The sequence below is a fragment of the Bufo gargarizans genome, chromosome 1 (assembly GCF_014858855.1).
Source record: "Bufo gargarizans isolate SCDJY-AF-19 chromosome 1, ASM1485885v1, whole genome shotgun sequence".
NCBI classification, from domain to species: domain Eukaryota; kingdom Metazoa; phylum Chordata; class Amphibia; order Anura; family Bufonidae; genus Bufo; species Bufo gargarizans.
The window spans coordinates 587,252,713-587,279,671 of record NC_058080.1 but is presented as its reverse complement, the minus strand read 5'-3'; the positions used below and the strand labels follow the sequence as shown (position 1 = coordinate 587,279,671).

The window sequence follows — 26,959 nt, the reverse complement described above, 5'->3', positions numbered from 1 at the left end:
TTTTGCTGATAAAGATATTACACAATATGGGTCCCAGAACAGATCCCTGAGGTACCCCACTGGTAACAAGACCTTGGTCTGAATATACTCCATTGACTACAACCCTCTGTTTGTCCTCAGCCACTGCCTAATCCATTCAACAATATGGGAGTCCACGTACAGCCTAAGGCTACTTTCACACCTGCGTTCAGGTGTCCGCTCGTGAGCTCCGTTTGAAGGGGCTCACGAGCGGCCCTGAACGCAGCCGTCTGGCCCTAATGCATTCTCAGTGGAGGCGGATCCAGAATGCATCCGTCTGCCAGCGCTCAGCCTCCGCTCAGTGAGCGGACACCTGAACGCTGCAAGCAGCGTTCGGGTGTCCGCCTGGCCGTGCGGAGGCGAGCGGATCCGTTCCGACTTATAATGGAAGTCAATGGGGACGGATCCGCTTGAAGATGACACCATATGGCTCAATCTTCAAGCGGATCCGTCCCCCATTGACTTTCAATGTAAAGTCTGAACGGATCCGCTCAGGCTACTTTCACACTTAGAAATTTTTCTAAGTTATAATGCAGACGGATCCATTCTGAACGGAGCCACCGTCTGCATTAATATGAGCGGATCCGCTCGAACGCTAGTGTGAAAGTAGCCTTATTCTACATAATTAAAAAACTAATCTTTATTTCATGATGGAATAACCTTTGGATGGTAATATATTTTCCTCTAAAAAGCATTTTATATAAAAAAATATGATTTTTTTAAAATCATTGATTTTTTTATCCACCCTGTTCGTAAAATAAGCGGTTTTTTTTCTCTTTTTATTTTTTTTTGCAATTTCACCCCATTTGGAATTTTTTTCCCCCTGCTCCCTACTAAATCATATGCAATATTAAATAATGATGTTTGAAAGTACAACTTGTCCTGCAAAAACAAGCCCTCATATGGCTATGTGAACAGACAAATAAAAAAGTTATGGCTCTGGGAAGGCAGGGAGCGCAAAACGAAAAAAAAACAAACCCAAAACACCTCTGGGGGTGAAAGGGTTAATCACTCTCCATACACTTCAGTGGATGTTTTCTTTACACAAAAAATAAGAAAGTAGTGCATGATGCATTTAATATATGCCTATACATTATATCTTCATGTCGGTGCTCATAATGCTTAACAATGGCTCCATGTGTGAAAGTAGCCTAAAATGGGTATTCCGAACACAGACATTATAGATATGTCCACAAGATGAGCTATATATGTCTGTAAGGCTACTTTCACACTGGCGTTTCAGGGTTCTCACAAGCGGCCCAAAACGGATCAGTTTAGCCCCAATGCATTCTGAATGGATAAGGATCCGTTCAGAATGCATCAATTTGGCTGCGTTTGGTCTCCGTTCCGCCTTTGAGGCGGACACTAAAATGCTGCTTGCAGCGTTTTGGTGTCCGCATGACGATGCGGAGCCAAACGGATCCGTCCTGACTTACAATGCAAGTCAGTGGGGACGGATCAGTTTTCACTGGCACAATATGGTGCAATTGAAAATGGATCCGTCTCCATTGACTTTCAATGTAAGTCCAAACTGATTTTTTTATTTATTTATTTATTTTTGTTCATGGTAATGCAAACGGATCCGTTCTGAACAGATACAAGCGTTTGCATTATAGGTGCGGATCCGTCTGTGCAGATACCAGACGGATCCGCACCTAAGGCAGGTGTGAAAGTAGCCTTACATGTGAGTACCACCTCTTGGATCTGCAGATATGTGGCGTATGGGGGTCCTCCAACTCGCCTGATGAGAAGAGGGCTGCCGCGTCCAGGCAGAAAATAAATGGAGAAGTGGGTATTCGTGTGTGTGGTTTTCTCCATTCAATCTTCAGGGAGTTACCGAAATAAGCGAGCAGATTTGCCAGGCTGTTTCCGTAACTCAGGAATTGTTAAGATATACAGTCTGCTTATCATGCATCTTGTCAGGAACAACCTAAATATGTTTCATCTTCAACCCATTGACATCTCACATTGCAGAGAATTCTGCAGCAATACTGTCACTGGGCTGTGATAACACTGCAGCAAAGTTTTATATAGTAGAGAGCAGAAGGCAAACAAACCAGTTCCTATTGTGAACAGAACAGTGCTGCTTCTAGGGCCCACCAATTTTTTATTTATTTTTTTATGGACTTTAGTTGGGAAACACACAGCCCCCAAGCTGTATGTGAAAACGGACATGTTTGTGTAATTAAATCACCACCATAGAGTTTTTGTCACATTTTCCCATGAAACTGCTGCACCCAGAAGAGGTGTAAGCAAGGCCTGTGGGTTTATGATACTTTGCTTTATTGAAATACCAATTGTTAAAATGTACCTAATCACTAGGGCTCATGCACACGACCGTGGTTTGGGTCCGCATCCGATCTGCGTCTTTGGACCTATTTACTTCAACAGGACAACTCCGTGTGCTATCTGCACGTCCATTCTGTGCCGTCCACAACATTATAGAACATGTTCTATTATTGTCCACAGTACGGACAAGGATAGGACTGTTCTATTAGCGTCCGGCCGTCCTGTTCCGCAGAATGCACATGTCTGGTATCGGACTGCAAAACAGCCACTGGTCGTGTGCATGTGCCCTTATACAAATGCAGAGAAACCACTTCAGAAGACTTCTTTGAGAAGACCAGTCCATTATGGATAAACTCATTTTCTATTGTTGGATTCTTATAAAAAATCATTTTAATGAAATTCCACTTTAGATGGAACAATTCAAAATGTGTTATGTGATCGGCATGTAATAGAGGCTAAGGTATGATAAGGGCCCCTCTAAGGTTGAAAAATCACCAAAATCTGATCACTGAACATTTGGTAGGAATATTTGGAGATTAGGAAATTGGAAGTCTTGAGTTCTCTGCAAGATTTTTGTTAATTAGCCAGATTCAACATGGGCTATTATTCAAGAATAATGCTGAAACTCTTGTGTGTATATACTGGTTTTAATTGATGTGGCATATGGGCCTGCTGCCATCTTGGCTGCTTCTTCCTCTCTAATGTGGTTCCCCAAATACAGCCTACATTTCCCATCATGCCTCTGGCTCTTCAGATACAAAGGGCTATGAAGTCTCAGCACACTGCAGTTGCTCTGCTCTGAGTATTTTCTTCGGCTAGTTTCACACCTGCGGTGTGAATTCCAGCAGGCTGTTCTGGCAGAGAACAGCCTGACGGTGTTCAATGCATCCGGCACTGCCGGATGCAGACGTAATGTCTGCCGGCTACATTAAGTATAATGGGGCCCAACTGAGATCTGGCTGCATTCCAACAGACAGTCTGGAGAATTGGCCGGACACCAACTGTTTGCTAAGGTTTGTGTCTGGCTAATTCCCGGCATTGTCTCCTTTAACAGCCTGCTGGAATTCACACCAGAGGCCTGCTGGAATTCACACCAGAGGTGTGAAACTAGCCTTTGGACAGTGACAGAACTTCTGTCCCCTCATACTGCAGAACAGTGTATTCCTATGTCATATAGCTTCAGCCTGTTTCCCCTGCCCCCTGCTTGGAATAGGTTACTCTATGTCAATTCTTACAAGCAGAAAGTGAAGCAGCATCTTGTAGAAATACCTTGCAGATTTTGCACACAGGTAGGATGGTACAGGCAGGTAGTGTAGGACTACTTTCACCCTTGCGGTGGAGGAATCCGGCAGGCAGTTCCGGCAAAACGTATGCCAACTGATTGCATTTTAAGACTGATCTGGATCCTGATCCGTCTTAAAAATGCATTGCAAGAACGGATCTGTCTGTCAGTTTGTCATATGAACAAACAGATCAGTTTCGATCTATTGATCTATTTAATTTTTTTAAATTAGATTTTTTTCACATTTTTACCAGTCTGCGCGGATCAGGCAAGTCTTCGTTTTTTTTTTTGTCCGGAGATAAAACCGTAGTATGCTGCAGTATTATCTTTTGCCTGATCAGTCAAAAAGACTGAACTGAAGACATCCTGATGCATCCTGAAAGGATTGCTCTCTATTCAGAATGCATGGGGATAAAACTGATCAGTTCTTGTCCGGTATTGAGCCCCTAGGACGGAACTCTATGCTGGAAAAGAAAAACGCAAGTGTGAAAGTACCCTTAGTCGGGTGATTTATAGCTCTGTCATTAATTATTGTATGGCCTTACCTGTTATATCACTACACTCTTGGCCTCTTTTATATATAGGGCATAGATCTTCAGTAGCACTCTACTTGGTGGGGACGGGAATTCTCTGGGAGCTGCCAGGAGGGACCTGAGAGAGGCTGATGTAATCCTCTAGTTACCAGGAAGTCCTCCACACATGGAGGCTGACCTCCTGTCTACACGGGAGAGCAAGGACAGGACTGGTGGTAAAACTGATAATCACGTGGCAGAGCTGCCTGTAATGAAGGCAAAGAGTATATGGGACCCCAGGAGGTTGAGGTCATGGTGTGGAAAATGCTGGCTTTTTGGGTGCTGTGGGTTTTTGTGTACGTTAGTGGTAGAGATTTGCAATGAGGGTTGTTTAGCTGGTAGACATAGATTCTGAGGAACAGTTTTGGCTACTTTCACACTAGCGTTCGGGTGTCCGCTTGTGAGCTCCGATTGAAGGGGCTCACAAGCGGACCCGAACGCTTCCGTCCAGCACTAATGCATTCTGAGTGGACGCGGATCCGCTCAGAATGCATCAGTCTGGCAGCGTTCAGCCTCCGCTCAGCAGGCGGACACCTGAACGCTGCTTGCAGCGTTCGGGTGTCCGCCTGGCCGTGCGGAGGCGTGCGGATCCGTCCAGACTTACAATGTAAGTCAATGGGGACGGATCAGTTTGAAGATGACACACTATGGCTCAATCTTCAAACGGATCCGTCCCCCATTGACTTTATATTGAAAGTCTGGACGGATCCGTCTGAGGCTATTTTCACACTTAGAAATATTTTAACAATATAATGCAGACGGATCCATACTGAACGGAGCCACCGTCTGCATTATATGAGCGGATCCGTCTGAGACGGATCCGCTCTGAACGCAAGTGTGAAAGTAGCCTTAGGCAGAACTATAATAAAAGCGCTCAAACAACTAGATGCAACATATCAAAAAAGCTGACATTGCTAGAATATTGCTAGTTAGTCAATGTATGTATAAAAAAAGCATTGCTGGAGTGCTTATTTGGGATACGTCTACACTGGACATACTCCAATGCGGATCTGACAGTGATTCGCCTTATGCATCGCAAAAGGTGATTTCCAGAGTAGAAATTGACATACTGGGGATTTCAAATGCACATGTCAATTACTGCAGGCATTATTTCTGCAGCATCTACTTAGCTACTACTGTAAAATTCTGCAGATATTCCACCCTCAGTTGTACAGCAGACATACCGCAACGTACATGCCGTGTGTGAACGTACCCTTAATGAAGTCATGCACTCAAGGCCTGAAGTAGTGCCATCTGTAACACCCAAATCCAGTGAGCACCATGCCACGACGTATAGCAGTATGTAATGTTCTGTGTGCTGTCTCACTGTCCACCAGCATTTTTTGTTTTATAGTACATGTGCGAATTGATTTAGAGATTACTAGTGTCGGGACTATTAAGGCGGGTTAAATCAGCATTATATTCTGTATTGGATCCTAATTCTTTATCATTTGAGACTTTTGTTTAGCGTAGTTCATTCTTAGGACCTTCTGATTGCTGTGGCATGGTAATGCTCAGGTTTTTTTTTCCTCCCTCCTCAAAGCTGCAGTGGAGAGTCAGGGTAAGAGCCAATAATGCATTTTACATTTGTGCTTCATCCATGTACACATGCGAGGTCTAGAGACTGTTCACTTCTTGTCACACCAGCCTATTATTTCCTGACTGCAATTGTCCACCCTTTAAAAGGGGGTGACTGTATAAAATGTAGTTGTTGTTTTTTTTTTTTTTGTGGTCTCATGGAGTGCAGTACTCATCCATTCAAAGTTAGAAAACCTTCAGTTTCACTACTGTGCACTGGTCGTTCATGCATGCCTAAGATCACAGTGGCTAGACGCATGCCAAGGGTGCTCATGTGACTTCAGAATTTGACATTTTGCCTCCCCAGTCATTGGTGACTGAATGCGGGCTTGTTTTCCCGAGATTATCTCTCGCTTCTGAGGAGGCAACCTAGAAGTACTGCAGATGGGTTAGATGTGTTTAGTGTGCTCACTGAAATGCATTACTGAATGCAAAGACCGCACCTTTCCAAAAGTAAGCATGTGGTTTGCAAATCATTTTTTTTTTTTTTTTTTTTTTCAATTGCATCTACTTTTACACAGTTTATTGAAATCTATTTTAAATGTAAGGGGAGATATATCATCTTTATGCTTACTTGATGGCCGAGAGGATGGCCATGCACATTAGACATCTGTTGGCCAAATGCTAGTTCAGCCACAGCTATGTCTGCTTGCCCCTCATGCTGGGAGAGGGGAGAAAGCCTCAGGTAGTGACTTATCTTTCTGGGATCAGGACGTTAAAATCCAATTGTCCGGTCCTCATCTCCCCTGACATCTGACTTCAGGAAAGTCAGGAGGCCCTATACACATTTAATGGTCAGTTGGTCCTGCAGAAATTGATGGTTTCGGCCTACATTTATCTAAGCTTTACTTAGAATATACCGCATTTTTCGCTTTATAAGATGCACCGGATGATAAGACGCACCCCATTTTTTCATCAAACCTCAGATCAGACCCCCATAAATATTAGGACATAACATCAGACCCCCATATCAGCCCTCCATGTCAGAGCCCCATCAGCCCTTTGTCAGACCCCCATCAGACCTCAAATTAGCCCTTTATTTCTGACCCCCATAAGACCTTAAATCAGCCATTTATTTCTAACCCGCATCAGACCTCAAATCAGCCCTTTGTTTCTGGCCCACATCAGACCGCAGATCAGAATAAAAAAAACTCCTTATCTCTCCTGCACTGCGGCTCCTCTTCCTCTCCGGCAGAAGTCACGCTCCCCTGTCTTCTCCAGCCCGCACTGCACTACGTCCTGACGCTGTACGGGGTCAGGACAGTGCAGCGCCGGCCCCAGCAAAGAAGACCGGGGGGGGGGGGGGGGGGTGAGAGTACCGGAAGCGCTTACAGTGCTTCTTCCCTGCTCCCGACACCTAATGCATACTAGTGAGTGCTTCCAAAGGATGCACTGCGGTGCGTCTTATAAAGTGAAAAATATGGTATAAACCTGTGTCATTCACCTGTAAACATGCGCCTTCAACCAATTATGCGTGTTATTTTTGTGAGCGAAGGTTTGTAAGGCATGGGTCCTCTCGAGCATAGAGGAATGGAAGAGAATTGGGCAAGAATAGAAAATCTAATATGGCCTCTAGCTACACAGTTTATAAAGTTTTTAAAGGGAACCTGTCGCCTCCAAAAACCATCTGAAGCCTCCAGCAGTACCTGAGAGTAGCCAGCAGTGTGTTTCTGACTATTGTTTTGTTCCTGAAGGCAGATGCGGCAAAAGCTCTGAAAAAACGTTCCTTTATCCCCTGCCGATGCACTTCTCTAGACATGCGTGAAGTCAAGAGGGTAGTGGTCTCCTTGCTTTAAGTCAAGGTAACCACACCCCCTTCCCTGCCCCTTCGATATGACTGACAGCCGGCAGTTCAGCTGGCTTTGCCGAACTCTCGTGCATAAGCGCTGTCAGTCACAGGGAAGGGGGTGTGGTTACCTTGGAGACCGCTGCCCCCTTGACTTCAAGCATGTCTAGAGAAGCGCATCGGCAGGGGATAAAGAAACGTTTTGGAGCTTTTGCCGCATCTGCCTTCAGGAACAAAACAATCATCAGAAACGCACTGCTGGCAGCTTCAGATGGTTTTTGGAGGTGACAGGTTCCTTTTAAGTAAGTTGCGTGTGAGTCAAAGATGCAGGATGATTCTGGAGTCACATCTTCAGATTTCCGTTCGTGTTTGGGGGTCAAAAGCTGCTATTTCTTTCTCGGGGTTGGACTGCATTTGCATAAATCTGTATGAGATGCAACCTAGTAGATGGCACTACTGCTATTCATTATAAATCAGTCTTTACCAGCAGAGGTTTTTCTAGAATGGGAATAAGTTTTTGTTTTTCATTTACACTCGTCATTTTAGGCTGGGGCTAAGCAAGATTGTTTGGTGCAGTGTGACAAGTTTAGTCCATAGGAATACATTGAGTTGCATGTTCATGCAAGTAAAATTTAATTCAACAATGTTCTAAAAAGAATATTAATATGGACTTTGTGTTATTGGCTTTGTATATTATATTTTTGTGGATTTATGCTTGGTTTTGTGCTTGTTGGGTGACTTATTTTGCAAAAGTGACATTGTGATGGGCTGAAGATATGCTGATAGTTAATGGAAAGTGTGACATTTATTGTATTAAGTCTGTAAATTGTATTTTTGCTCAATCCAGTAGTCTTGGATAAGTATTGGATCATTTTTGTGGGATTTTGTGCTTTAAGATCTTGTCCTCTTTGATGGTTGGTCCTACTGTTTACCTTTTGTCAACCTTTCCTTGTCTTAAACCCAATGGCAAAAAAAATATTGCCTAGTGACTTGCAAAATTTGTTTTGGTGAATGTTCAGCTGTTTCTGGTTTTGAAGCCCTCTTTTATCTAAAATCTCGCCCCCGTGTGCGAGGAGGTACTAACTCTAGAATTCCTCTGTTAATTTTTTCCTTAAACTTCTAAATGGATGCTAACTCTGGTTTTGTTTATAGGTTACAAGGCAGATCCATGAGCATGAGCAGGAGAACGAGTTGCGGGAACAGATGTCAGGATATAAGCGGATGCGGCGCCAGCACCAGAAGCAGCTGATCGCCCTGGAGAATAAGCTGAAGGCTGAGATGGACGAGCACCGCCTTAAGCTGCAGAAGGAGGTGGAGACTCATGCCAACAACGCGTCCATCGAGCTGGAAAAGCTTTCCAAGAGGCAAATCGTAGGCATGGATAAAGAGGTAAATGGCAGTTTTGTCCTAAACCTGTTACTTATACGCGAAATCTGCTTTTGTACAGTGAATTAGGTTAGACAGCCTCTTTAAAAGTAATAGGTTTTCATAATTTTTCATATGGCCAACATTATCCAGGAGCTTACAAACAGTAAATTGACAATTGAAAAGTCAAAACAAATGAGACCTGAGGAGAGTGGCCCTTGGCCATCAGAGCATACAACCTATAGCCCATTTTCCACTGCATGGTACCAGCTGTACCCAACTGTACTCATACCTCGTTTTCTACTGTAGAAATTGTACCCTCAAAGTAGCTGGTCATCATAGCGATGAACTGTAGCAATCAGTAGTTAAAAACCCATATTGGCCTTATCTCACTTGGAACCTTGTCAGATGTGGTACCAAAAAAGTACCCGATACTACAACTTTTGCCTAGTGGAAAACAAAAAAGGCGTAGTAGTCAAATACAGTTGAGCCAGTTCCATGTAGTGGAAAAGAGTCTTAAATGGAACACCTAGAGTGACGCAATGTTGCCTATTTTATCCAAGAGATGAGCCATTGTTTAAGCATAGGGAATATTAATATAGCTGTATGAACTACCATCTAGTAACTGACCTTACTCTGAAATAAACAGATGTTACCTAGGGCAAAACAGAGTGGAAATACATGCGACCAGGTCACGACGTGTATGATCCATGTACTGTGGTTACGTAACGTGGGCCTCCTGGAAGAAACTAGTTTTTTAATGGCACCTTTAAAACCTGGAGTGTTAGAGCAAGGCAAATAGTCTCAGCGGTTAGTTCCTCATAATGGGTGCAGCGTGGGAGAAGTCCTGCAAATGGGTGGATCAGAGTAGTACATCATTCGCTGAGCTGAGAGCTTTAAGTAGTTAGAAAGATGTAATTGAGAGAGTGGAGATGTATGAAGGTACTGCATTGTGAAGAGCCTTGTAATATAGCCAGTATAACACAACTGTTTGCCATGCTCAGACTGTACAGACTTTTTGGTTAGTAGAATGGCAATTGCTAGTGAGTTGCAGTAATCTAAGCCAGGAATGATTAGGGCCTGGATTTGTGTTTTGTCAGTGATGAAGTAAAGACTATGAGAGATATGATTGCGACAGGATTTGACAATGGATTAAATGTGAGGAATAAGGACCGGTTATAGTCAAGTATAACTCCATACATCAGGTTTTATGTCAGGGGAGGTTTAGGGGCAGAGGATGATGGCGAGAAGAGAAATTGGAAAAATAGTTTTCATATGGGGAGGACATGGTAGCATGTATAGCCGACAGATAACATTTGTTTTTATGAGCAGGAGAAATGTCCAGGGGTAATGTATATAGTTAAATGTCTTCAGCTACTGAAAACTAAAACATCTGATAGTCTGCCCAACTGGGATTGTGTTGAGAGAAACAGGAGGAACCTTAGAGAACCCTGACAAAGAGAGTAAGCAGAACCTGAGTTCATAGAAGAGAATTTATCCTTGTTAGGTGTATTTAAGGTTATTTTTTGGACTGGAGTTATTATGCTCACTTGCACCAAATTTATGAAACTAGCGCACAGCAAATGGTAATTACAAACATTTGTAATGCGCTTTCTTACAGGGACTCGACGCACAAGGATTATTGTATGGCTGGTGCAACTCCCTGGGAAGTCGGTGGCTGCCATATAGGCACTCCACTCCAACACACAATAGAGTCAAATTTGTAGTGAGCCTATTTGTATATTTTTGGAGTAGTAATAAGTTTGGCGCAAGTACAATGTATTTGTGCCTATTTTAGTGAAAGTACACGTGGAGGATGCCTGGCTTGGCGTTGTGACTTTTTGAAAAGATGCGACACTCTGAAATCCTGGCCAAATTTGCACTCCACATCTGTAAGGGAAAGTAAAAAAAAAAAAATTCACATAACTGACCCCAGAAAGTCGCAAAGCCCCTATTTGAAGCCAGAAATATAAAGTGTATGGCTTGATAAATTCCCTCCCCTTGTTTATATGCTGATCTACATGTCCACATTATAACTAATGGGCTTTATATGGTCATCAACATTACTACTGCAACCCAGTCCACCATGTTTTGTAGCTCAATTTTAGTTGTTCTTTTTAATCTTCTAATGTGACCTGTGCGTTTTGTTGAGGTTAAGTGTATTGTACACATCTTTTTATTTAAAGGGAACCTGTCAGCGGGATTTTGTGTATAGATCTGAAGACATAGGTTACTAGATGGCTGCTAGAGCTATGGAAACTGGGTATTGCGGATGTGCTGTGTGCTTTTATTGTGTAAAAACACTTATGCAAATTAACCTGAGATGAGTCCTGTCCCTGACTCACAAAAAGTGTAATAGCAAGCGATCAAAAAGTCATATGCACCCTAAAATAGTGCCAATCAAACCGTCATCTCATCCCGCAAAAAATTAGACCCTACCTAAGATAATGGCCCAAAAACTGAAAAAACTATGGCTCTCAGAATATGGAGACACTAAAACATGATTGAGGGCTCTTTCACACCTGCGTTCTTGTCTTCAGGCATAGAGTTCCGTCGTCGGGGCTCTATGCCGGAAGAATCCTGATCAGGATTATCCCCATGCATTCGGAATGGAGTGAAATCCGTTCAGGATGTCTTCAGTTCCGGAACGGAAAGTTTTTTGGCCGGAGAAAATACCGCAGCATGCTGCGCTTTTTGCTCCGGCCCAAAAAACTGAAGACTTGCCGCAAGGCCGGATCCGGAATGAATGCCCATTGAAAGGCATTGATCCGGATCCGGCCTTAGGCTAAACGTCGTTTCGGCGCATTGCCGGATACGGCGTTTAGCTTTTTTAGAGTGGTTACCATGGCTGCCGGGACGCTAAAGTCCTGGCAGCCATGGTAAAGTGTAGCGGGGAGCGGGGGAGCAGCATACTTACCATCCGTGCGGCTCCCGGGGTGCTCCAGAGTGACGTCAGGGCGCCCCAGGCGCATGGATGACGTGTTCGCATGGCACATCATCCATGCGCATGGGGCGCTCTGACGTCACTCTGGAGCGCCCCGGGAGCCGCACGGATGGTAAGTATACCGCTCCCCCGCTCCTACTATGGCAACCAGGACTTTAATAGCGTCCTGGCTGCCATAGTAACACTGAAAGCATTTTGAAGACGGAGCCGTCTTCAAATGCTTTCAGTACACTTGCGTTTTTCCGGATCCGGCGTGTAATTCCGGCAAGTGAAGTACACGCCGGATCCGGACAACGCAAGTGTGAAAGAGGCCTTTATTTATATTTCTTTCAAAAATATTATTGTGTAAAACTTACATAAAAAAACTATACATATTAGGTATCGCTGCGTTCGTATCGACCGGCTCTATAAAAATATCACATGACCTAACCCCTCAGATGAACACCGTAAAAATAAACTGTGCTAAATAAACAATTTTTTTTGTCCCCTTACATCACAAAGTACAACAGCAAGTGATCAAAAAGGCGTACGCCCACCAAAATAATACCAATCTAACCGTCACCTCATCCTGCAAAAAATGAGACCCTACCTAAGACAATTGCCCCAAAACTGAAAAAAACATGGCTCTCAGACTATGGAGACACTAAAACATGATTTTATATTTTTTTTTAAAATGAAATCATTGTGTAAAACCTGCCTAATATGCATACTTTTTTTATTTTATTTATGGATTGCCGCATCCGTGACAACCTGCTCTATAAAAATACCACATGATCTAACCTGTCAGATGAATGTTGTAAATAACAAAAAAAAACTGTGCCAAAACAGCCATTTCTTGTTACCTTGCCTCACAAAAAGTGTAATATAGAGCAACCAAAAATCATATGTACCCTAAACTAGTACCAACAAAACTTCCACCCTATCCTGTAGTTTCTAAAATGGGGTAACTTTTTTGGAGTTTCTACTATAGGGGTGCATCAGGAGGGCTTCAAATGGGACATAGTGTAAAACAAAAACTGTTTAACAAAATCTGCCTTCCAAAAACCGTATGGCATTCCTTTCCTTCTGCGCCCTGCCGTGTGCCCGTACAGCAGTTTACGACCACATATGGGGTGTTTCTGTAAACTACAGAATCCGGGCCATAAATAGTTTTGTTTGGCTGTTAACCCTTGCTTTGTAACTGGGAAAAAAATAAAATAAAATGGAAAATCTGCCAAAAACGTGAAATTTTGAAATTGTATCTCTATTTTCCATTAATTCTTGTGGAACACCTAAAGGGTTAACGACGTTTGTAAAATCAGTTTTGAATACCTTGAGGGGTGTAGTTTGTGGAATTGGGTCATTTTTGGGTGGTTTCTATTATGTAAGCTTCACAAAGTGATTTCAGACCTGAACTGGTCCTTTAAAAAGAGAAATTTTCAAGATTTACTTGTAAACTTCTAAGCCTTGTAACGTCCCCCAAAAATAAAATGTAATTCCCAAATTGAACCTAACATGAAGTAGACATATGGGAAAGTAATAACTATTTTTGTAGGTATTAATATGTATTATAGAAGTAGAGAAATTGAAACTTGGAAATTTGCAAATTTTTTAAAATTTTGGGCAAATGTGGTATTTTTTTATAAATAAAAATGAATTTTTTTGACTCCATTTTTACCAGTGTCATGAAGTACAATGTGACGAAAAAACAATCTCAGAATGGGCTGGATAAGTCAGAAGTGTGACACAAAGTGACACTGGTCAGATTTGCAAAAATTGGCCTGGTCCTGAAGGTGAAAATGAGCCCGGTCCTTAAGGGGTTAAATCTCTAATGAACATAAAATAATAATAATAAACAAGTCTCTTAACCATCCTGATGTCTGTTTAAGAGGTTCTCCATCTTATACCTTAATTTTAAGTTAATAATTTAGAGTTCAATATCTCCCTATTCTGATGTGTATCTATGTAGCAATATTTTTGCCCATCACATGGTAGCCAAATTAGCATTAATTAAAGCTGGCCATACTAGAGATTTTAGACTGCTAAAAATGCCTATTTAGACTATTCTCTGCTAACTATGAGCAACTTTTTATAAAGGCTCATAATTTTTCATATGGCCAACATTATCCAGGAGCTTACAAACAGTAAAGTGACAGGCAGACATCACTCAAAAGGTTGATCTGCCATTTTGGATTTTTTTAAAGTTGATTTTAGTTGCTTTTAGTTGAAAAGTTCTTCATGCTGAACAAGAGGCTTTAGAGATCCTCATCCCATCAATGGAAGTCCACACCAGGCTACAGATCATGCAGAAGAAGAAAGAAAAAAAAAAAGAGGTAGGGAAGACCAAATAACACCTCTACTTTCACACTTGCGCTTGATCGGATCCGTTCTGAACGGATCCGATCATATTAATGCAGACGGAGGCTCCGTTCAGTACGGATCCGTCTGCATTAATAACTTAAAAAAAATTCGCAAGTGCGCAAGTAGCCTGCGCGGATCCGTTCAGACTTTCAATGTAAAGTCAATGGGGGACGGATCCGCTTGAAGATTGAGCCATATGGTGACATCTTCAAGCGGATCCGTTCCCATTGACTTACATTGTAAGTCTGAACGGATCCGCACGGCCAGGCGGACACCCGAACGCTGCAAGCAGCGTTCAGCTGTCCGTGCGGAGGCGAGCGGAGCGGAGGCTGAACGCCGCCAGACTGATGCAGTCTGAGCGGATCCGCGTCCATTCAGACTGCATCAGGGCTGGACGGAGGCGTTTGGGTCCGCTCGTGAGCTCCTTCAAACGGAGCTCACGAACGGACCCATGAACGCTAGTGTGAAAGTAGCCAAACATTCAGTCTTCCAGCCAACACATTAAACCAGTTAAACATTCAGCCTTCTAGATAGGAATAGCTAGGGTGTTGCTTGTCGTGCTAATATTTAGCACACCACAATAATAGTTGCAAGCTTCAGAAGTAAACATCCCTTAAAATGAACCTTTCATCAGGATTTAGACCCCAAACTGCCACTAACCTGTTGCACAGGACAATGATTATCTTGTTTTGTTTTGAGCAATTTTACGAGTCAGAAAAATAAATTTGCTGTATTCCAATGTCAAGAGTCATGGAGGAGGAGCCGCTATTTAGTAGTCATGATGGCCAATCCTTCTCCTGGCTTGATTGATGTCCCCGTAAGCTGAGTAAATTACCACAATCCACTTCTGGCAGCATCTGGGACTTTTGCAGTAAAACAAGTTGCACTGGCCTTTGCTTTCATTTGCGCATTCACTGGATATCCCATCAACGATGGAGGTGGGATCAGCCAGCATGTCTTTTTTTTAAGGATCGGCTCCTCCACTATGAGACCTGACATGCGTTGGACTACAGCTGTTAAACATCTTTTTATCTGACTTGAGCCTCATTCACAAGTCAGTCTTTGGTCAGTGATTTCCATCAGTTATTGTGAGTCAAAACCCAGGATTGGAGCCTCCACAGACATAAGGTATAAGGGAAAGTTCTGTGTTTAGAGCTGCACCTGGTTTTGGCTCACAATCACTGATGGACATCACTGACGTGTGAATGAGGCTTTAATCACTCATAATTGTGATGCAGTCACCACCCCGGAAAAACAGGTAAGTGGCACCAGTTTAGGGGCCTGAATCCTGGTGACTGGTTCCTTTTCTGAGGACTGCTTCTGGAGCCTGAAGCAGATATCACTGGTGTCTGTAAGACTTGATATATCTGCTTTTCAGTTGTGCCAAATATCATAGCACTGGCTGACTGACTAATTCTGCTGCATGTGTACCTCTTATGCAAGACTATGTAAATGCAGCAGAATTAATAGTCACACTTGGTGAGTTATCACATCTAATTAACGTGTTATGACTGAAAGTTAACTCTGCTACATCTGTAGTGAACGCGTTGTGACTCTTAACTATGCTCCATCTGTATTGTGAAAGGGGCTTAACACAATTATTGACCCAGACAGGCTCCTATAGAAGGAGGGTCTCATTGCTTGACCTTTTTCCTCTAGTACCATATTGTCCTTACACAATGAAGAGTTTTTATAAATTTACACTTCTAGAAACTGCGCCAGGAAAAGGTGGTAAATACATAGCGGCCATTCAGATGATGTCCATGTAGTACATGAATGGCTTAAGACCACCAGAGGACATTGCAATCGTGCGGGTGGGTTTGTAGTGGGAAGTAGATGGTTAAAGGGCTTGTCCAGGATTAGAGAAACATTTCTGCGTTCTTCCAAAAACAGGGTCACACCTGTCCACAGGTTTGTGTGGTATATCATCTCAGCCTCGTTCATTTTAATAGAGCTGATCTGCAGTTCCAGACAGTCTATGGACAGATGTGAAGCTCTTTCTGGTTGAAAGTAGCCATGTTTTTATGAGGGTGAACTATCCCGTAAGGCTGGTTTCACACGGGCGTGACGGATTTGATCCGGATGCGTTCAGTGAAAATGCTGCGATTTTGGCACTAAAACAAGTCAGTTTTGTCTGCGATTGCGTTTAGTTGTTCAGTTTTTTCCGCGCGGGTGCAATGCGTTTTGATGCGTTTTTCACGCGCGTGATAAAAAACTGAATGTTTACAAACAACGTCTCTTAGCAACCATCAGTGAAAAACGCATCGCACCCGCACTTGCTTGCGGATGCAATGCGTTTTTCACGCAGCCCCATTCACTTCTATGGGGCCTGTCCTGCGTTACAAACGCAGAATATAGAACATGCTGCGATTTCAAAGCATTGCAGAAGTGATGCGTGAAAAAAAACGCTCATGTACACAGGCCCATTGAAATGAATGGGTCAGGATTCAGTGCGGGTGATATGCGTTCACGTCACGCACTGCACCCGCACGGAAATCACGCTCGTGTGAAATGGACCTAAGGGTATGGCCACACGTGGTGTATAGGCTGCTGATAATCTACAGCTGAATAATGTGCAGGAAAATTTGCAGGGTTTATACAGTCCTGATCAAAGGTTTAAGACCACTTGAAAAATGTCAAAAAATCATATTTTACATTGTTGGATCTTAACAAGGTTCCAAGTAGAGCTTCTACCTGCAACAAGAAGAAATGAGAGTGAGACCAAATTTTTTTTGAGCATTCAATTAATTGAAAATAACCATTAATTGAACTAAAACGGGCTGTTTTTCAGCTGATCCAAATTTTAGGACCACATGCCTTTAAAAGGCCAAATCTGTGCAAAGATGTAGATTCATTGTCATTTTCTGTCAGGTAGTCACACATTGTGATGGCAAAGGCAAAAAAGTGTCTCCCTTTTTAACATGGTCAGGTTGTTGAACTGCATAGGCAGGGTCTCTCACAGCGCGCCATCGCTGCTGAGGTGGGACGCAGTAAGACAGTCATTTGGAATTTCTTAAATTATCCTGAGGTTTATGGAACAGAAAAGTCAAGTGGAACACCCCAAAACATTTCATCAGCACTGAGCCGGAGGATCCAATTGGCTGTCCGTCAAGACACTGGACGATCCTCGACCCAAATTAAGGCCCTTACTGGTGCTGACTGCAGCCCCATAACCATCAGACGGCATCTGAGACTGAAGGGCTTCAAAAACAAAAAACGTCTTCAAAGACCTCGTCTCCTTGAGCGCCACAGAACTGCTCGTTTGGACTTTGCAAGAGAGCACCAAACATGGGACATTCAAACGTGGAAGAAAGTTTTATTCTCTGATGAGAAAAAATTTAACCTTGAAGGTCCTGATGGTTTCCAACGTTACTGACATGACAAGCAGATCCCACCTGAGATGCTTTTTCCTTCAGTGGAACAATGGAGCTTCAGGAAGTGCAGGGGCGTCAAACGGCGGCTGGCTATGTCCAGATGTTGCAGAGAGCATTCCTCATGACTAAGGGCCCTCTGTGTGGTAACGACTGGGTTTTTCAACAGGACAACGCTACAGTACACAATGCCCGCAGGACAAGGGACTTCTTCCAGGAGAATAACATCACTCTTTTGGCCCATCCTGCGTGTTCCTCTGATCTAAATCCAATTGAGAACCTTTGGAGATGGATGGCAAGGGAAGTTTACAAAAATGGACAACAGTTCCAGACAGTAGATGGCCTTCGTGCGGCCGTCTTCACCACTTGGAGAAATGTACCCACTCACCTCATGGAAACGCTTGCATCAAGCATGCCGAAACAAATTTCTGAAGTGATAAACAATAACAGCGGAGCTACTCATTACTAAGTTTATTTTTTTTTTTTTATTTTTTTTTTTGGAGGTGTGGTCCTAAACTTTTTGATCAGCTGAAAAACAGCCTGTTTCAGTTTATTCATTGTTTTCATTAAATTGAATGCTCAAATAATTTGTCTCACTCCCATTTCTTCTTGTTGCATGTTGAAGCTCTACTTGGAACCTTCTTAAAATCCAACCATGCTAAATATGATTTTTTGCCATTTTTCAAGTGGTCCTAAACTTTTGATTAGGACTGTAGTAGCAGCAAAAAATCTCATCCACACTCTGCGCAAAGTATTTGCCATGACATGTGAACACAATGTGACATGGTCTAAGTTTTACATTTCTAGGCTTCTGATATTGACTTGCTCTCAGAATAGGTCATAAAACCTGATCGGTGGAGGTTCTTCACCCCGCACCCTCACTGATCGATTGTTCCCTGCAGTCTCTGGCGCTGGTACTAGCCCTTGAATAGTACAGGAAGCACAGCATCTTTCAAAGTGTAGACGTATGACGTTCATAAAAAAAATATATAGAAATGGCACTAAATACAAAGGTTTTCTATAAACTAATCCCATTTTAATATGATAAATAACTCCTGAGGTTCTCAGCAAATATATTTTAATCAAAACACATCTGTACCTTAGTCCAGGCAGAAACCTACTCTTTTTAGTAGCCAGTGCTGTGACTTGTTGACTTTGTATGCATTTAAGCACCTAATGAGAGGAAGCGCAAATTCTGCGATAGATATAGATATATATATATATAGATATATATATATATCTATATATCTCTCTATCTATCTATCTATCTCTCTATCTCTCTTCCTCTCTCCCCTGTGAGATAGGATCAGACTTGGAGGTGGCCATACCTCAAAGTGTTTATTGCAAAGAAAAAAAAAATACAATAAAATGGATAAAAACATCCTGCCGGATATGATAAATAAAGATGCGGATGTACATATCCACCACTAAAGAAAAAAGAGAATATAAAAACAGCACTCTCCTAGCTCTGAATACAAAGGTTATATATAAACAAATACCCCATTTTGATATGATAAATAACTGAGGTTCTTTGCAAATATATTTTGATGAAAACACATCTATGCCCACCTAACTCCATGCGCACATAACTTGACATGAGATCTAAATTTTAAAGGCGTTTTCCAGGCTCCTGGTATTAATGTCCTATCATTATAATAGGTCATTAAATCTTATCAGTGATGGTCTTACACCCCGCACCCCCACTGAGCCGATGTTCCTTGCAGCCTCTCGCCCTGGTACTAGACCTTGGATAGAACATGAAGTACGGTACTGTTCAAATTGTAGTGGTCGTACTGGGTTACAGCATCTCAAATTTAATTCATAAAAAATATATATACACACATATTGGCATTTATGGTCCCCTCCATGAATTGTAGCTCCCCACAGCCGGCAGCACCCATACAGCCCCAAACCATGACACTCCCACCACCATATTTGACTGTAGGCAAGACACACTTGTCTTTGTACTGCTCACCTGGTTGCCGCCAGACACACTTGACACCATCTGAACCAAATAAGTTTATCTTGGTCTCATCAGACCACAGGACATGGTTCCAGTAACGAATGTCCTAAGTCTGCTTGTCTCCAGCAAACTGTTTGCCGGCTTTCTTGTGCATCATCTTTAGAAGAGGCTTCCTTCTGAGATGACAGCCATTCATACAAACTTGATGGTGTGCGGCATATGGTCTTAGCACTGACAGGCTGACCCCCACCCACTTAACCTTTGCAGCAATGCTGGCAGCACTCATACGTCTATTTTAAAAAGACAACCTCTGAATATGGCGCTGAGCACGTGCACTCAACTTCTTTGGTTGACCATGGCGAGGCCTGTTTTGAGTGGAACGTGTCTTGTTAAACCGATGTATGGTCTTGGCCAACGTGCTGCAGCTCAGTTTCGGGGTGTTTGCATTCTTCTTATAGCCTAGGCCATCTTTATGTAGAGCAACAATTTTTATTTTTCCAGATCCTCAGATCCCTATTCACACCTGAGACCTTGTAACACTAAGAAGTCACATGACACCGGAGAGGGAAAATGGCTAATTGGGCACAATTTACTCACTTTTGTTACCAGTGTGTTAGACATAAAAGGGGTTATCTAAACCCTATAATGCCCCCTCTAATGCCCAGGTCCCTCACACAGGTTGTACTTACCTTGCTCCACAGCACTTGGATCGCTTATGATAAATCTAAGTTTCTTTCTTAGCAAATATATTTTGATCAAAACACCTCTGTACCCACCTACTACCATGCGCACATAACTTGACATGAGGTCTAAATTTTAAAGTTTTCCATGCTTTTGATAATTATGACCTATGCTTGGGATAGGTCATTAAATCTGTTTGGTGAGGGTCTGACACCCTGTACCCCCATTGATAGACTGTTCCCTTTACCCTCTAGTGCTGGGTACCGGCTCTAGAAATTAACAGGAAACAGTGCCGTTCATAGTGTAGTGACCATGCTGGGTTACTGCAGATTAGCCTCCGTTTACTTCAATAGAAGATGAGCTGCAGTAACTCAGCACAGCCACTACACTTTGAACAGAGCTGTTCTTCCTGCTCTATTCAATGTGCTAGTTCCAGAAGCTTCAGGAAGGAGCTAATTAAGGGGGTGCAGAGCCCACAATGATTGGATATTGATTACCTAGCTTAAGGATAGGTCATCAATATCAGGAGCCTGGAAAATCCCTTTAAATTTGCAGTATGTCAATTTATGGTTTGACTCCTGGCCCCTCAACGAGATATGCTACCAATTTTCCCCACCATTTGTGGCCGAACCCATAAAGCTCTGTTAAGACTTGTATTATTTTTTGTAATTGCATGTATACATTTTTTAATTACATGCAATTACAAAAGTATTCAGATCCAGGTGCTGGTAGAATATTTTAGTAGGGCAGCCTCTTTAACCACTTCACAGCCCCAGTTACAGGGGAAATACACCCCCCAGAGTGGCTGTACAGCAGAAATACAATGCTGTAGGGCTGATCGAGGTCTGTAGAAGACCCGACAGCTCCTGCACTCTCCCAGCCCCGGCGGTCACATGACCACTGGGCCGGGACAGGAAGTGCACAGGGCTCGTTGAGCGCTGTGTATACAGCTATCTAGAAGGCAGGGACTGGGAACTGTCCCTGCCTTCTCTCTGGGTTTCCCTGCTGTCACTGACAGCAGGCCCCCTGCTCGGCAGCTTCACGATTAGCGTGCAGCTGCCATCTCTGAATGGATGCAAAATGGTTTTTGGTTAGCTTGCATCACAAAAAATGTAATATAGAGCAATTAAAAATTATATGTACCCCAAAATAGTACCAATAAAACTGGCACCTTATTCCTTAGTTTTCAAAATGGGGTCACTTTTTGGGAGTTTCTACTGTGAGGGTGCATCAGGGGGGCTTCAAATGGGACATGGCATCTAAAAACCAGTTCAGGTAAATCTGCCTTTCAAAAACCATACTGCGCTCCTTTTCTTCTGCGCCCTGCCGGGTGCCCTTACATCAGTTTACGACCACATGTGGGGTGTTTATGTAAACCGCAGAATTGGGGTAATAAATATTACGTTTTGTTTGGCTGTTAATCCTCGATGTGTTAAAGAAAAAAAATGGATTAAAATGGAAAATCTGCCAAAAGTGTGAAATTTAGAAATATCATCTCCATTTTCCTTTAATTCTTATGGAACACCTAAAGGGTTGACAAAGTTTGTAAAATCAGTTTTGAGTAACTTGAGGGTGTAGTTTCTTATATGGGGTCATTTATGGGGGGTTTCCACAAAGTGACTTCAGACCTGAACTGGTCCTTAAAAAGTGGGTTTTGGAAATTTAAATAATTGCTTCTAAAATTCTAAGCCTTCTAACGTCCTAAAAAAAAAAAATGACATTTCCAAAATGATGCCAACATAAAGTAGACATATGGGGAATGTTAAGTAATAAATATTTTATGAAGTATCACTTTCTGTTTTATAAGCAGAGAAATAGAAATTTTGAATATTGCGAATTTTTAAAAGTTTTTAGTAAATTTTGGATTATTTTATAAATAAAGGTGAAATATATATCGACTCAAAGATACCACTGTCATTAAGTACAATGTGATACGAGAAAACATTCTCAGAATGGCTTGGATAAGTACAAGCGTTCCAAAGTTATTACCACAGAACGTGATACATGTCAGATTTGCAAAATTAGGCTCTGTCAGTAAGGGGGAAATGGCCCGGATGTGAAGTGGTTAACAAAATCATTGCCACCTTCTTTATTGTATCCATGTTTAAGATTGTTGTATGACCTATTAGAAATAATTTCTGATCGCCATTATGGCTCTATCCATTATGTATGAAAGTTTATCGTTATGGAATAAGCAATTATGATGACAACTGATTTTATTTTTTATTTTTTTATTTATTCCTGTGACATTGTTCCCAGTCTAGGAAAATACCTTCACTCAAATAATCAATTATGCTTTCTTTCCAACTTTGCATAATATGGCAGTCCAGCATAAAACATGTGTTAAACTCATAACATGCTGTTTGTATGTACAGCGCCAGTTTACATCTGACCGTATACATAAAATAACAGTCACGCTAACAGGAGGCCGTATTCACATTAGTTGACGGGTTCAGCTGACTTATCTGTGTATGGTATCTTTAGGGTCCATTCACACGTCCGTAGTGCATTGCGGATCCGCAATACACTCGGCCGGCACCCCCATAGAAATGCCTATTCTTGTCCATGTGCAGCGGGCACCATAGCCGTCGGGTTTTTGCTATTTTAATTAGCAGAGACCCGCGGCACATGTATGCGATCAGCCATAAGGCTGATCACATACATTTTCCCTTTTCAGATGCCGTGGTCAAATGTGACCACAGCATCTGCGCAGTTTGATACCGGAAGTCGCTCACTTCCGCTCCTGTAACAGCGTTCCCCGGCTGAGATCGGGGAACCGGTTACATTGATCTAATAGGCTGAAGCCTCATGCAGGCTTCGGTACCTATTAGATGACTATACCAATATAGGCCACTAGGTGGCAGCATTGTATTGGTATAGTGCAAATTAAGTGTTCAATGGTGTCTATATAGACATCAATAAACACAATAGGCAATCTAATGATTGCCAGTTATTGTCACCCAAGGTGACTTAAAAAGTTTCTGCAAATATATAAAAAATAAATAAGTTCAAATCACCCCCTTTCCTAAAAAAAAAAAAAGATACTTAAGCAATAAAAATAAATAAACATCATAGGCATTGCTGCGTGCGAAAATGCCCATACTATTAAAACATTAAAATATTAATGGTATACGGCAAATAGCGTAACAGGAAAACAAATAGAAACGGCCAATTTGCCTCACTTCAACCACCCAATAATCTTTTTTTTTTTTTTTTTGAAAAAGTGATCAAAAAGTCTCACACACTTAAAATTGGTATCACTGAAAAGAACAGATCGTCCCGCAAAAAATGAGCCCTCACAGCCCCGTACACATAAAGTACACAAAGTTATAGGGGTCAGAATATGGTTCTAATTAATTTAAAAAATTTCCTCAAAGTTTTTCTATTATTATTATTATTAATAATAAGAATAATTAATAAAAAAAAAATCTGTATTAAAACGCAATAAAAATTATACAAGTGTGGTATTGTTGTAACCGTACTAACCTAGAGAATGAAGATAACAGGTCAATTTTACCGCATGGTGTATAGTGTAAAAAAAATAAATAAAATCTGAATTTTTTCCCACTTCCTACTACATGGTATGCAACTGTAAATGGTGCCATTATAAAGTACAACTTGTCCCGCAGAAAATAAGCCCTCATAAGGCTATGTGAATGGAAAAATAAAATAGTTAGGACTATGGGAATACGGGGAGTGAAAAACGCAAAAATGGAAAATCCCAGGGTCCTTAAGGGGTTAAAATCTAGAAGTGTCAAACAAATTCATATTTTGAATCGGCGCACTCATTTTAGTATAAATCACGTTTTTCTCTCAGTAGCAAAATCATTGTTGTGCGTTGAAATCGATGCATTTTGTAACTTTTCCTACAGTGCTTTAACAAATGCACATGCATGCCATACCACTGCCCCAACATCAGACACCAAAAACAATGCCTAGGAGCTCGCCAATTGTTGGATACCTTCTTAGGCCAGACACAATGGTCCTGTGATTCGTTTAAAAATGGGTCTCGGCGATGGGGTAATAAACTTGCCAAATTGTTAGCTTCTTTGACTAAACCCCTAAAAGCCCTTCAAAGAATCTTAAAACTTAAGCTATCTGCAACCAGGGACTTCATTACCAAGTCCAAACAATAAATATATTAGTCCAGCTCACCCAACTCTTCCATGCACGGACCAAGCCAAGGCCGCCTCTTCACATAGGCATAACGAGAAACAATTTTCGCAACGGGATAGCTCATAAGTTGCTGCATCTTTATTCCAGTATTCACATGACAGGTAAAACGTAGTGAACCCCCACCTCCCATCAGATCAACAAGTTTCGTACCTCCCGGTTCTTGATCATGATTAGGAACCGGGAGGTTCGAAACATGTTGATCCTGATGGGAGGTGGAGGGAGGTGAAGTTCACTACGTTTTACCGGTCATGTAAATACTGGAATAAAGATGCAGCAACGTATGATCTATCCCGTGCTGGAATTTTTTCTTATGACTACATTACCAACCCTTCGCTAATCCAACAGGAAGTCCCCCACTACTATATGCTTTACAAAGCCCCTACTTATGAGCCCCAGATAATGTGGGACCTACCTAAACGTTCTCTTGAAGAGCAGACCCAGCTATCTCAACCTATTTCTAGCGAGGAAATCAAACAAGTTATTTCCCATCTACCAAATCATAAGTCTCCAGCCCCGGATGGGCTATACAGAGAATATTGTAAATTCCTGAAATTACATATATTATACACCTTTATGTCCTTGTATAATCTCATTTTAGGAACAAGATGCCTCCATCCCATTTTTTATTTTATTTTTTCATCATACCATTCCTATTCCTAAACCTGGTAAGGATCCAACTTCAGTGCAATTTTATAGGCCCACCTCTTTGCTCAATCTGGCTACAAATTCCTTACAAACGTCTTAGTTTACAGGCCCTCCTTCCCACTATTCTTACTGCATCCCAACTAGGATCTCTACAAAACTGTCATTCCTCTAAAGGCATCAGACAAGTGATTGTAAATGGTACCTTCCTCCATTACATGGAAATGCACACACAGACTTCATTCACTATTAATGGCTTTAATTCCTCAACAAGTAGTCTACATAATGGAGCCAGACATGTCCCCCATATCCCCCTTTTATTCAACCGATCCCTTGATCCCCTTCTGCGTCTCATACACTCAGATTCTAATATTCATGGTATTAAAATAGGTGCCCAGGAATTACAGGTATCTGCATTCACTGACTAGGTCTTGTTATTTCTCGCCCAACATCAGCAATGTTAACTAAGTATGGCCCCTCATCGGGATGTAAGATTAAAGAAGAACTCCTGCAAAAAATGTTATTCTTTGACCTGCTAAAAAGGTACATAATGTAATCTGTTGTGAATGTAATCTTCTTAGCAGTGGCTGTATTTTTGAGTTGTCCCCTCCCTTCTGCTTCTCAGCTGTGTTATGTGACTAGTATTCAGACCTTCCAAATAACACAGCATCTTATGTGTGGACAGGAAGTCAGTTTCTCCATGTATTCCTATGGGAGCCTTAATGTCGGTCTCATAGGAATGAATAGAGAAGTAAGTGACTTCCTGTCCTGTGTCAGTTGGAGATCAGAGTGTTGGTCTCATGACACAGCTAAAAATTAGAAGGGAGGGGATAGCTCACAAATAGTCACTGATGAGTAGAATACATTCACTACAGATGTACCATGAATCATGTACCTTTCTAGCAGGTCAGAGAACAACATTTTTTTTGTGGAAGTGCTCCTTTAACCTAGATAATCCCTACTGTTACGAGGCCCTACCTCTGTCTTTGGTCCAGGATATTCCTGTTAAATAGTCTAGTACAGGGGTAGGCAACCTCCGGCTCCCAGCTGTTGTGAAACTACAACTCCCAGTATGCATACTTGCTCTGCTCTTCTAAGAACTCTCAAAGAAATGAATGGAGCATGCTGGGAATTGTAGTTTCACAACAGCTGGGAGCCGGAGGTTGCCTACCCCTGGTCTAGTAGCTCCATAACGTACTCCACGAACTCGCACAAAATTTACCCCTTCAACGTGAATATTTACATCTCTCAATTGAAGGGGTTGCTTCACTTATGGCAGGCTTTTACTTTCTTTCTCAGGTAGGGCCAACCTACTAAAACTCGTCACGTTTTCAAAATTATTATACTTTTTTCAATCCCTTCCTATTTTGTTTAAACCTTGGCATTAATGACTACTCTTGACCATGCTTAGAACATTTATCTATAAGGCAATTCCTGGGAGGAAACCCTTCAAGGTCCACCAACAAACTAGATATAATGGGGGAATACATTTCCCGGATATTCACCTCTTTATAATGCAGCCAATATCAGTAAATTTACTGACTTGTGTTCATAATTTCTCCACTATTATGAATACACTTTTAGACGCTCAATCCGCCAAACCATACGATCTGCTCCATGCTCCCCTAGACGGACTTCCGGGGAGATCCGCCTTGACCGCATCCTGTCCAGCATAATCAAAACTTGGCACACTATCAGAACCAGGCTAACTTGCCGTCACACACCTACATTGTTACCATTCTTAAGAAATCCTCAATTATAGGATAGAAAAGCAGCGAGAATCTTTGGGTGCTGGGCTTGGGTGGGAGTGAGGCGAATCCCATGGCTTATTAAAAGCTAATGGTCTTACCCTACGCACGTTTGGAGAAATCTCCTTTCCCAAGTTATCTTTTCCTTCCTACAGGCTTCTAGTTAGGCTGCAAAAATTATTCGTGACACTTGAACAAATTCAA

The 26,959-nt window shown here is 42.1% G+C and overlaps 1 protein-coding gene across 5 annotated transcripts in view; it reads left to right on the top strand.

The window, feature by feature from the left end:
• The window catches only part of TAOK3 (TAO kinase 3), a 195,499-nt gene that overhangs the window by 117,704 nt on the left and 50,836 nt on the right, over nucleotides 1–26,959 (top strand). For all 5 annotated transcript variants that reach the window (XM_044275825.1, XM_044275823.1, XM_044275827.1 and 2 more), the window contains exon 15: nucleotides 8,678–8,914. In XM_044275825.1, the coding sequence (XP_044131760.1) occupies nucleotides 8,678–8,914 (237 nt within the window). The remainder of the gene's footprint in view (nucleotides 1–8,677; nucleotides 8,915–26,959) is intronic.